At 36.5% G+C, this 13487-nt stretch overlaps 1 protein-coding gene across 1 annotated transcript in view; it reads left to right on the top strand.

Annotated features, from left to right (window-relative positions):
- Positions 1-13487, top strand: part of STXBP4 (syntaxin binding protein 4) — a 195686-nt gene that overhangs the window by 167067 nt on the left and 15132 nt on the right. The window contains exon 16 of the mRNA XM_008074470.1: positions 9792-9849. Coding sequence (XP_008072661.1) covers positions 9792-9849 — 58 coding nt within the window. The remainder of the gene's footprint in view (positions 1-9791; positions 9850-13487) is intronic.

Below are 13487 nucleotides of genomic sequence, written 5' to 3'. Positions count from 1 at the left end.
AAAGATTGTCAGAGCAGAATAGAGTTTGAAAAGATCATTTAGCCCTATTGTTCAGCTCTGTCTTTAGGCTGATATCATACTCTAGTGAGGAAAGCTTCAGCATGTTTTATGCTAATTTTTATTAGTGTACATAATGAAGTCATTGCACATTACTGATTTTAAGCAAAACTAAGTGCGGCAGCCTATATTATTCCTCCATCTTTGGATAGATGCCCAGAGACAAGTGTCAGCATGAAATCCTGCATTCTCATCTTCAGTGTGGGTTCTTGGGATGAGAATTAGCAAATGTAAGAAAGAATATTTAAGCTACCTCTGCAAATGTCTGGACATCCAAATTCAAGGAAGTGGCCTCATGATTTAACTGGGAGTAAAATGATTGCCAACTGTAAAAATACTGATTTTGCATCTGTTGAGAAGAGAAATGAAGAAAATGAATGTTAGCATTTCCCCTCCTCTTTAACTGGGTACTAATGTAGTATTTATTTGCAAAAATAGCGACCTAGATAAGACCATGAACTGCCAAATAACCTCTAGATATATTTTTACCATGTTGTTCCTTTAATATATTATAGGTTTTCACTTGCTAGATGAGTGACTTTGAGCTAGATATAACTCATTTCTAATTATGTTAACATTTACTTTTGAATTGGAGATGCACAAAAAATATATAAAATCTTCTACATTATGTATGTTTATATGTTATTTATTCCTTTTTTTTAACTTCAAATAACAATGATGTATACAACCAGGTGGTTAAAAAATCATGTCATAAGTCCAAAATCATATCTGTTAATACAGCATTTATACAAGTCTAGTATTAAGGAGTGTTTAAAGCATAATTCAGAAAATCTATATGGTTTAAGTTATTTTCTCAGAAATTGTTTTTTATATTTGAAATACTGTGTTATTTGGTTATTTATAGGTCACAACCATTTCTCAGTATAATAGATTTCTTTTTCATAGGAAAATTAGCTAGTAGTTCTTTTAAAATTGGCACTGCAGTTCAGACCTAAATTAACTTGTACAATTGTAAATCTAACATAAAATGTCTCTAAAATAGACTGCCTTGTGTTCAAGCCTGGAAATTATTTCAGTTCCTTTTAAAAGAGCATTGCACTGGATAATAAAACACAAATTGAGATGTTGGGAATTTTGTTTTACTTTTTTTCTTCTTCAAAAAGTTAGGCAAAAGTATTATTTGATTATTTTAATATTGATTGTTGGCAATGCAAACAGGAATTAGGTAACGGAAGCAGCACAACAATGGGTAAAATCATATACTCCAGCATCAGATTGCTTGTGTTCACATCGTGACCACTAGTTACTAGCAGTGTGATAGTAGACAAGTTATTTAAACTGCTTTACCCCTCAGTTTCCTCTCTGTAAAATGAGGTTAATGTAACAGTACCTACCTCAGATAATTATCGTGAGGGTACAATGGGTTAACAATATTTATAAACTAGCTCTAGCATTCTTCTGACAGCTCAATAGAAAGCTCTATGTAAACATTTGATAGATAGTTTATTGTTAGGGCAACAATTATTTGTATTTTTTAAAGCTTGTGTCAGTTTCACATACTCATGTTTTGGGCAAAACAGTATTTATATACTTTGATTTTTGGAACTTCCTATCTATTAGGACCAGGGGGCTAAGAGATGAGTATCCACATGGTATGTTGGAACTGGCTAGTACTGGCTTCCAAGAATTTGGGAAGCCAATTGCCAAACACAGTCATTATTAAAAATTAAAATATTTAAACCAAAAAATAAATTATATTAAATAAGAAAGTAACAATTATTAAAAACTAATTTCTTCCTAATTATTTTCTTACATGTTACTATTTTCTTTGTTCTTGAGGTTACTTAAATCTAATGAATCTGAGATTATATCATAGTGTATTACTATGCATTTCTTCCCAAGTCCTTATTCAGTGACAATATACTAGTAGCTTGGATCAGTCTTAGTAGATATTTATACTACAGAAATTAGCAGATGTTACAAATCAAGAGCCCCCAAGAGCCAATCCCCTCAAGAAGCAATTGTTAAATATTTACCATCACAATTCCAGATGAGGGTCAGAGTGTTCCAGTAGCTTGTTATTCTTTTGCCAAATGTTATCTTGAGTGAAATAGAAACTATATAATTTCCTGTATTAATGAAAGAAAGAGTTGTAAAAAGGAGGTTTCTCATGTAGATGATTTAACCCTTTACCCATTTAGAAAAAGAAAAGCATCTCAATATCGTGTTCATTTAATTTTACATAAACATGCTCTATGAGACTGAAGCAAATCTGACTGATTTTTACTGTGAAAATAAAATATAAAAACTGTTCTTGGAGTTATTTCTAAAGAGAACTTATCTCTAATCCTAAAAAGAATTACTATAGAAGAAGAGGAGAAACACAAAACATAGTAAACATAGTAAAAATATAGTAAATGCTGCAGCCACAAGCACTGCCAGCAAGTATCCTTGGGTTAAATGGTGAAAGGGTTAAATGCTTTTCTTGTGTTAAGCCTCCAAATTACTCTATAGAGCCATAAGCACTAGAACTATAAGCAATGGAGGTATTATTTCCATTACTATTAATAATAATAACCTTTTGAGTATCATTGTGTTACTACCTATCATCGAATAAGAATTTATGATAACTCCATAAGCTAGAAGGATAGCTATTATCAACACTACTGTATAAGTGAGAAAGTTGAGACTCCATAAGATTATTACTTTCCCATGGTTATTCAACTTGTAATTGAAGAACATTACATGTAGATTCAGATTTTCTGACTGCAAATCATGTGAAAATTCCACTTATATGATTAATACCATATTCTTTAGCAAAGCCCTTATAATTGTAAGTTTAGGGTATCTCTGCCTACCTACCCTACCCCCCAGCCCTATCTTCCCACCCTCACTCCCTCCTTCTCTTCTCAGGATCTTGGAGGCTAAAAGTTAAATGCATTTGAGTTCTTGTAATAATTACACTAACAAGTGCTTTTCAAATAAATCTGTCTCTGTTTGAGCTCTGTCCAAGATTAGTGGTTTTGTTTTTGTCCGTTTTATTTGTAGAATTCTCATTCTCCAGATTTCTCCTTATCCCAGCTCCTGCCATCAACCATGTGAGTCCACTACCTTCACATTTCAGTTTTCTTTTGCCAATGCTTTTTCCCCTCTTTACTGTGGTCCACAAATCTTGCGTCAGCAGAAACTGCTTCAAACACCCCACTCTCTCACTCAAACTTCCCATCATTCCAGCTCATGCTATAGTTTACTATCTTCATTAAGATCTCCTATTACTCTACATCTCTGTTTTCTCTATCCTTCAGCCTCCGCTGTTGTTTCTACTTCTCTTCTCATTCAGCTTAAAGTCTGTGGTACATTATTTTAATCATTCTTTCCAATTCCCTCAACTCATGTGGTCCTGTCTCCTTCCATCACATCATTTAATAAGATTTCATACCTCAACAAGCTCAATCATCTCTTCTGTGTAATATTAGACAGTCAGATGAGCATTGCTACAGTTATTCAACCCTATGAAACTATGCTTTTCTGCGTCTCATAATTTGATTGAATGCCATTCATTGGAGATAGGAGACAATAGAGGCTGAGATAAAAAATACTGAAACCCAGAAATGAGCATGTGTCTTCTTTGCCAGCCATTAGGGAAGGGGGTTGATTCAGTCTCATGTGTACTTGACCTGGATTTTCATTATGTTGTGTCTATAGTTACCTTGAGCTCACCACAGACTTCATATTCTTTTGGCAGTGGTCTGCCACTTGCATGTGCTCAAGTGAGGTCTGGAGTGCTTGCAGTTATTTCTCGGTATTCCTAATTCATCCTGAGCTGTCAGCAGGCTCTATACACCTGTGTCACAAGGGATGCTTAACATCTGTTCTCTTGCCTTTCCCCAGCAGTAGACAGCTGTTGCTTTTTATTCAGTACAAGGTTAACAGTGGTTGTGGAGGGTGGGGGAGAGGCTTCTGGTTTTCCTATCCAGTCTCTGTATACCCGAGTTTCAGAGGTGGGACTTTCTCAGCCTCCCTGCCTTCTTCAGTGGCAAACAATCCTACCTCCTCCTACTCAGTGCTCAAGTGAGTTTTCTGCTCCTCTCCTTGTGGAAGTCAAACTCTACCTTGTATTAGTGCAGGATTCTGGATTTGAACAGGTTTCCTGGCCTTGTCCCCCAGTGGCAGTTAACTTTTTAATCTAATATCAGTGCAGGGTGAAGATGTCAGGTTTTCTGTCCCTTCCCTCCCCTCACAAAAAGACAAAGATTATCTCCTGGAGTCACAGCAGGGACTGAGGGTGTGATGATCTCTTGCTCCTTCTCCAGGAAGGACAGCAGGAGTCCTGTCCAGGGTGTGGGAGCATCTCTTGCTTCTCTTTCAGGAATAGCTGGCTGCTGCTCTGTATTAGAAGAGGGTTCAGGGCATCTACATATTTTATGCCTGTCCCCCTGTAGCAGTTGATCACCATCCTATGCTCATGGAGGGCCCAGAGAATGGATGGTCTTCTCTGTGTACTTCTGCTCCACCCTTTGCAGGCCCTGCATGAGACTACACCACTCGGGGGCTCTGTAAGGTCTCCTGTCCATCTCCAATCTTTCTCATGGGCCTAGAGCTGTCTAAGGAGGGCAGACTCCCCTTAATTCCCAGAGAGTAGCTCATAATCAGGCTTTTAAAGTGTGTTACAATTTCATTTGTTTTCTTCTTACCTACTTTGGATGGGGCAACACGTCTTCTTCCTGTGGTCTGCCAAGTGAGAAAGAGTCTGTGTACCCCATCTTTCCTCAGCAGGGCTTGGCACCCTTTGGAAATCATTTCTCCTAAGGACCAATTCAGAGGAATGCACACACACAAAAAAATAGGTTGACTTTTTCCTCACACATGGTGGGACCAACAATCTCTTGCAGCTTTCTTTATCTTAAACAGAAGCAGATCTCCTATTTTATTTTTTAAGAAACTTACAGTTTTAATATGACCTATAAATCCCTGCCTAGTCATATTTGCCATCTCTCCAGCTAAATTTTATGTCACTATCCCCCCTCCCTCCCTCACTATGTTCCAGTAACAATTATCTTCTCTCAGTTCCTCCAATGTGCCAAGCTCTTTCCCGTTCCAAAGACTTTGAGATGCTGTTCTCTGCCTAGAGTGTTCTTTTCATGCTTGTGCCTGGATAAGTCCAGCTGCTCCAAAGATCCTTCCTTGACCCTGTTCACACCCACCATTCAAATTGGTACATAAATTACTTCCTCATTCTTTTTCACAGCTGGCCAGTATCCCATTTTCTGGATATACTATCTTTATTTAATCAATTCTCATTGATTGTTATTTAGATTCTTTCCAATCTTTTGTTTTTACAGTTAACAATCTTGATCATAAAGCATATCTATAGAATAAGTTACTAGAAGAAGAATTTACTGGATTAAACTGTGTGTGGAAACCCTTTAGCATAGTGGTAGAGTCTGGACTCCATACCCTGCCAGCTGTATGACCTTGGGCAAGTTATTTAAGCTTTCTGTGCCTCAGTTCCCTCATCTCTAATGTAAGGATAATGGCTGTATTTCTCACAGATTTGTCATAAGGATTAAGTGAATTGGTACATGTATGGTGCTTAGAACAGTGTCTAATTATCAGCTCATTATTATTAGCATTTAAAATTTTAGATATGTTTCTCTTCAAATGTTTTATACTTTTATACTTTCAACAGTATAACAATGTCTATCTCTTCACACCTTTAATATCATGTCTTAAACTTTTTGATCTTTGCTAATTCAATAGTGAACATGGCATCTTATAATAGCTTAATGTCTATTTCTCTTAATAAGAGTGAAGTTAAGCACATTTTCACATATGTAAGTGCATTTGTGTTTCTTGTGTCCCAAATTTTTCACATATTTTGCCATCATTGATCTTTCTATCATTGATTTGAAGGAATGATTTATGCATTAGAGTTTAGCCTTTGTGCTTAATTGCTCTTTCATTGCAACTAAGCATTTTATTTATTTAGTTGCTGTTTCATTGCAACTAAGCATTTTATACTTTTCCTTCATAGTATTTATTTCTACTTTTTTTTTTTTGAGTTGGAGTCTCACTCTGTCACCCATACTGAAGTGCAGTGGCCACTACTGGCCACCGCAGCCTTGACCTGCTTGGCTCCGGCGATCCTTCTGCCTCAGCCTTCCAAGTAGCCAGAATTACGGGTGCGCACTACCACGCCCAGCTAATTTTTTTGATTTATTGTAGAGATGAGGTCTCGCCAAGTTGCTTAGGTGGGTCTCGAACCCGCGGGCTCAGGCAATCCACTCACCTCAGCCTCCCAAAAGCGCGGGCACAGGATTACAGGCTGAGCCACCGAGCCCGGCTTTTTTTTTTTTTTTTTGAGTTGGAATCTCACTCTGTCACCCAGACTGGAGTTCAATGACCGTTCCTGGCCATTGCAGCCTCAACCTGCTGGGCTCCGGCGATCCTTCCTCCTCAGCCTTCCAAGTAGCTGGAACTACAGGAGCGTGCACCATGCCCAGCTAGTTTTTTTTAATTTATTGTAGAGATGAGGTCTCGCCAAGTTTTCTACGTGGGTCTCGAACCCACGGGCTCAAGCAATCCACTCACCTCGGCCTCCCAAAGCACTGGTATTACAGGCTGAGCCACTGAACCCAGCTATTTCTACTTTTAATGGTGTCTTTATTTTTGATTTTTTAACGCTCCATAAAATCAAGGAATTATGTCTATTTGTCATTGTATATTGGGTATCTAGCAAAATTCTGAACACAAAAAAATGGTCAGGAAATGTTTAATGAATGAATACATGGGATGAATATGACAAAGAGACTCTTTAGTACATAAACAGGACTGGGAAATTGGAAAGAAAACTATTTTGTATGGAAATGTGATGTGTTGGTTTGGTTTTAGATATGTTGAGTATTAGGTGACAACCAGTATTCGAAGTTAGATATGTTTAAGACTTTTACTTTGGCAAGATACTTAATGCAGATTTTGCCACCATCATCATGACGTTGTTGATTGGAAACAGATTATCTCTGATGGAGAAAATGTTATGTGAGGATTCATAGATAAATATTTCCAAGCAGAAATAAAGTCAGGTGGTTATAGTTTTCATAACAGTTTAAAAGCAAATATGAAAAGAAAAGGAGTAATGAAAGTAGTATACACACACACACACACACACACACACACACACAAACAGGGATGCCAAAAAAAGTATACACATTTTAAAAGATGTTAGATGTTTGCCATATCAGAAGTGTCTGGATGAGGGTGGTAACCAATTCGAGCACCTCTTGTAGTTGCAGAAGTCAAACATGACTAGTTTTCCTCTTTTGTTATTGGTATATATTGAATATTACAATTTTAATAGTTTTTTTCCTCTTAAAATGTGTATACTTTTTTTGGCACTGGGGATGTATGTGTATACATTTGCAATATATACATTTGCAATCTATATTTGCAAGTATAAAGATATAGTGAAGGTACAAATATTTTAATATTTGAAATACTAGTGATTATTGAAAGTATTTAGATAATGTTATAATTATATCTAAATTACTTCTTATGAAGAAATGAAAGCCTTTTCCAATGGAAAACCGAGTCTATCAATAAGTTTATGGAAATCAAAAGTGCTCTTTTTGCATGAAAGTAGGCTATTTGTATTTTTCAGTTTATAAGTGGTCAGTGATTGTTTTCTATTACTGAACTATCACTGAGAGATTAATTACTATCAGGTTATTCTCCAAGTCTGTCATGTACATATTATCTGAAATCTCCATATAGAAGACATAAAAAACTGTTCATTCTCCTAAAAAGAAACACTTTTTTTTTCAGAACAGAGAATATATCCTAAAATAAGCTATACCTATTATTTAACATCCAAGGATATCTTTATGACTATAGTCATTGAATAACCATTGTGACCTAAATGCTTATGAATTAGTACCTTTATATGTCTGTTTTATAATTCTTTTTTTATAATTGTAAGGAAACAATCAAGGCAGAAATTCTATTCTGATGGCAGTGGTGTGGTAATCTGATAGCAATCTCAATTTTTAAATGATCCTGTGGATTAACAGATACTATCTTTAAAGTGTACTTTTTTCCCTTTGTATTAAAAAGATACCTGTGACTTAAAAATTAGAACAACAGATATAATTTTGCTGGTCAGACAAATTAGTCATTTAGCAGACAACAACCCTAATTGCCTTAAAATAACTTTCTACATAACTTTTAGCTGTCTTTGCCTTAATGATCTAAAATCCTGGTATTTCTGAGAATTTTTATCATGAAAGCAAGGTTTTCATGTACAGTCATCAGATTTTTCCCTCAGGTGAGGAGCTTATCAGTGATGAATGAATTGATCTGTAAAAAAGATGCAGAAAGTGTGAAGACAGAAAATATATCTCCTTGAAGTAGTGCAGCAGCAGCAGCAGTTTATCATGGCATGTCTGGCTAGCATATGCTAGCAGTGGACACTCGAGGAGATGGCGATAGAGTCACTCAAGGGCTTTTGAGAAGCCAGTCATTTGCTTATGCTGAATTCTCAGAAGTGCTTATTTTCTACTTAGAATAGGAACATGTATTCATTAAGAGAGAATAGCAACTCCAAGGTGGCCTGTGTTCATATACAAAGGAAATACTTATGAAATTTTTGCCCAAGGTCTAATGTTATACAATCTGTGTTAAAAGACCGGAAATGAATATAAAGCGAAGCTTGTTATTTGTTTTTCTTAATTACAAAAACAACACCCTTAGAGCTGCTTTTCAAAGAATATTCTCGAAGAAGCAAATGGTGATGGAGTAAGGTTTTATTTTATTCAAATAGTTGTGGTTCCTGCACTTTTGCTTTGCTCCTTACTGAACCTTGGGGGAATGAAAGCTCAGTCATTTTCCAAAGAAGTAAGCTACCTGAGTTATAAGCCAATGTCAAAGAACTGATCCAAAAGGTCAATTAAACATTCTTAGCAGTACTCAGGGATGGAGTGGAGGGGTGAAAACCATTGTGTTCTAGAGGGTAGCACCCAAAATCAGAATGTCAGTGAATGTGGTGGCCCCAACATGGGCTGTTCTCTTGGTATGATGAGGGCCAAAATGCACTCATTTACAGAAATATGGCCAAATATTGCTTGCTTACGTCAATCCACATCTCTTTATAGCTAACTATTCTCACTCCCATTACAGAAATGGAAGCTAAGTTTAGCAAATTGTTTGGCCGTTTTTGTTTAGTGCACAAAATTCTTAATTAACAAAGTAAAATGCCACAATCCATTGTAAATCACTTTGCTAAACTTTCAAACTTAATAAGGAATTTTGTCTTGTCCAAAAGCTACTTTCAAACCCCTGCTGATCTGGCACTCATATCTGATTCCCTGTGGAGCTGAGTGAAAGAATGTAAAGGGAGCCAATTAAAGAAACTTTGAGCCAGAATAGACAAGCAGAGGCCATCTTGTCCATCCTTCTGCCTTCAGGCAAAATCCATCCATTGCAACACAGATTTTTGCTTGAATCCTGCTGACAAAAATGCTCACCACATGTAAATGACAAGTCATAATCCAGTTATTGCAACTAAAGCAGATTGTTAACTGCTCAAGACTTATTTATTGTGTTCTAAAGATGCTGAATATGAAAGCTAATCTAAATTGTCTTAATTCCCCCTTTCTAGAAAATTATTTTTCACCAGAAATGTGCTCCAATAATTGTAAAGATGGGGGAGGTTTGTGTCCAGGAAATAAAGTTATCTTTATCATCTTATTAAATGTATTTTTGGTTTCCTTTCACTGTAGGTTTACCTTATGGGTGGGAGGAAGCTTACACAGCAGATGGAATCAAGTACTTCATCAAGTAAGTACAAGCATCTCAACCAAGTAAGCAATTTTCTTCACATCTGGAGAGAACCTGGAAGTTGCAGAATAATCAGTAAAACTGAGAAACCTTCTTGGAGGTTATAAAAATTAGTAACAAGAAATGAAGCCTCACCATTTTCATTTCATGTGATTTAAATGCTAATATCAAACTTCATTTGGGGGAAGAAACCTGGTAATAATTTCAGGGGAAACATCAAAAAATTGGAACAGGATGATCATTTGAACTTAAATGTTGGATGCCTGAATTCATTTGCTGGCTGGTAGTATTAATATTTATGAAAAGTTAATATCTAATGAAAAAATCCAGTTTGCATGTCTTAAAATTTTTAATGATATACTAATAATAACATTTTTAATGCTTTAAAATGTACACAGTTCATTCTACAAATATTTTTTGAGCATTTTCTATTTGCCAGGCAATGTTCCATGCCCTCGAGGTATAGTGGTGAAATATATAGACTGGTTCTCTGATAGTGTAGAATTTACATAATAGTAAGGAAAAACAGACAATAAATAATTTAAGAGATAAATAGGACACTATATGAACAAATCTTATCTCAGTGTATTCTCAGAACAGTCCTTTAAGGTATGTGTACTTTATGATTTTTTCTATTTTATACATGGAAAAAAAAATAAGACCCTTGAGTAAGTACCAAAATATTCACAGCTACTAAATTGCTAAGCCAGAACTAGAATCAAACTCTTCTGACCCCAAGATCCTACTACTGTATTAGGCTGTTGCTGATAAAGACCTGTCTTTGAATGCCTGAACAGGAATACATTTTTTAGCTCCTGGACTGGTTAGTTTTGCCCTGGACAAAGCTGTCTGATATACTTCCACTGTTATCTGAAAGTTCTTTTATGTCAAAATTGGCATAATGAGAGCACAAAGGGGAAATCCAAATAGATCCTAAGATTCCAGGAGACTCTTTTTTATATCCTTTTAGCAAATTATATTTAATATACATTTGAAGAGGAAAAAGGAGACATGTCTTTGCTATTCTTTCAAATATGCAAATATTTTTACAAAACAGTAGCTAGATTTTGGATTCTCAAGCCCTGTGACTTTACAGATTCTTATATTTCTCTTTACCTAAGTTGTCACATCAGAAGATAAGGGGAATATTGCCTACTTTATAAGTTGTTCAGTGTTAAGCACCTAGCATAGAACTTTTAACACAATAGATGCACAGTGGATAGTAATCATTAATTTACAATATGGAGAAACTGTCATGGTGGCAGAAAAGAAACCCTGAAAAATCAGATGATGATTGAAAACATTGAGAATTCAAAAGCTTCATATTTGAAAAGATTTAAGGAAAAAATAGGGATAACCCTGGAAAAGTGTTTTTATCATGTATTTTTTTTTTATGATCTCTAGCAAAAAGTGATTGATAAAGCAAAGGTATTGTTTATAACAAGTGAAGGAGAATGGAACTTTTGGAGCAAGGGACCCAGGAATTCCAAGTACAGATTACGTTTAACACCACACTATTTATTCACTCAGAACCATACCTCTTCTGGAAGGAAGCTTGCTCTCTGATATACTGGATTAATCATGTTTAGTTCCTGAGAGATTTGAATCACCGTACTGTAGGAATAGCAGGAAAATGAAAAACTTCATTCATACTACATTTGCACTGAGTTTTTCTCTCTTTTTGATATTAACTTTATAACTAATAACGTAAAAGATGGGGAAAGTGAGCATTTACTGAGCACTAGTTGGTGCTTAATAGCCAGAAATATGCGAGGTATATTTTTCTATAGTTTATATCACTTAATCCTCTTAACAGTGTGGAAAGTAGGTGTTACTGGGCTCTTATTAAGATGGTATTATGATGGTGGTGAAGATACCCCCAAAAAATGCATGATCAAAAGAAGAAAAGCTAGCATTCATTATTAACTGGGGGTTTACATTCAGAGGCCTTTGGAAAATGTCTGAACCCTATGGGGAACTCCTTTATCTAAGCTAAGCGGTCTGTCAGTATATCCTAACCCCAAACCAAATGTCAGAATCTGACTAGTGCCTTAAGAGAAGAGGATACTAAGTGCACAATTCCCCACAAAGAAAAAAGAGGGAGCAAGAGGTGGCCATCCAGGAAGTCCGTTTGTCTCCCTGCCTAGTACCCAGCTGTCTTAAGCCCCTATTCCTTGAAGACTGCAACAGTAGCCTGAGGTGGACTCCTACTACAAGGGAGAGTAGCATCCAAGGAGAAGAGACCAAAAAGTCACCAAGGCTGTTGGCTGCCCTGCGATCTGATTCACAGTTCCTGTGAAAGGAATATAAAGAGAGATTGTTACATTCATCTTGTCCCCTTTGCTCCACTCAGAAAATATACCCCAAAGAGTGTGTTTTGGAAGCCCATCAATTTTCTTCCTTGACCTTAGTCTTGACACATAAAGAAAACAGAAAAAGAGATGATAAGATAAATTTGTTCCCCAAAGGGCAATGGTGGATATCATTGTCTCACCATTACAGTTGGAGAAACTGTTAAAGGGACAACACTCATCAAGGTCACATGGTAGTGAAATTGCAGAGCCAAGATACAGATACAGGGTTGTCTGGCTCCAAAGCCACCCCCACACATACTCATGCTGCACCACCCCCACCTCCTTTTGCTAATGTGTGACAAGAAAGACATTTTAAACAGATCTTGATTTAGGTAGAGCTCTATACTTGAACTGTTTTTAACTAGCAGAATGGAAACTTAGTTCTAAGAATAAGTAATTACCTCCTGGAGATTAGAAAGGTCAAAGAGTAAAAATAAGAAAATCTAACAATATACTCATGTTTTCTTTACCCAGCCTCAGGGAGGAATGGAGTGCAGGGCATGAGTTAGTTTTGTTGTTAGAACCTAACCCCATTCAAGTACTTTTATTAGTTTAACTGTTCTTGATGAAAGTCTTACTTTAATGTGTGTTACATACTTCCCTACCTCCTTATATGGAGGCCAGTGAGCAAAATTCTTACGAACATCCATCATTATACATAACACAGGAAGTTCTTCAGGAGATATTAAGCTATATAAGCCAGAGTAGAGACAGAGCTGTCATCTCTCGCTGCTATGCCTGTCCCTCCCCTCGTCTTCTATCTTTTCCCCTCTACACAAGCCACTTTCTTCCCCAGGAGTTTCTTATTTGAAGAGAACAGGACACCAGATAAGAAGGCTAATTTGAACCGCTTGTAAATAGTCCTTGAATATGGGTCTGCAGGAGTGCTTATGTGAGTCAAGCATATAAGTTCTGGTGCAAGTGGATTTGATTACAACAAGGCCATCTGGTATAAGGGGAAAAGAGCATGAGCTTTGGACTTGGAGAAACTTCAGTTAAAATGTTGATATCTCCACAGAATAGCTGAACAACCATGAGCACGTTTACTTAATTTCTACATTTATAAAATGGAAAGTATATTAGCACTTAATAGGTTTCCTATCTGGAATGAATAAACTGATTATGTAAAGAAAGAGCCTATCATAGCACCTGGCCCAAAGACACTTTCAGCAAAGATTAGTCCTCTTCAATCCCTCCTCTCATTCTAACATTTTGGTGGGGTTTCTTCATGTCTCTTAGCTGCATTCAGTTAGGTAATGTCCCCAGATACGTAAAGTCCACATA

This window comes from Carlito syrichta, unplaced genomic scaffold, assembly GCF_000164805.1.
Source record: "Carlito syrichta isolate Samal-C Ts95f unplaced genomic scaffold, Tarsius_syrichta-2.0.1 Scaffold316465, whole genome shotgun sequence".
In the NCBI taxonomy this organism is placed as follows: domain Eukaryota; kingdom Metazoa; phylum Chordata; class Mammalia; order Primates; family Tarsiidae; genus Carlito; species Carlito syrichta.
This window is presented reverse-complemented; position numbering and strand designations above follow the sequence as displayed.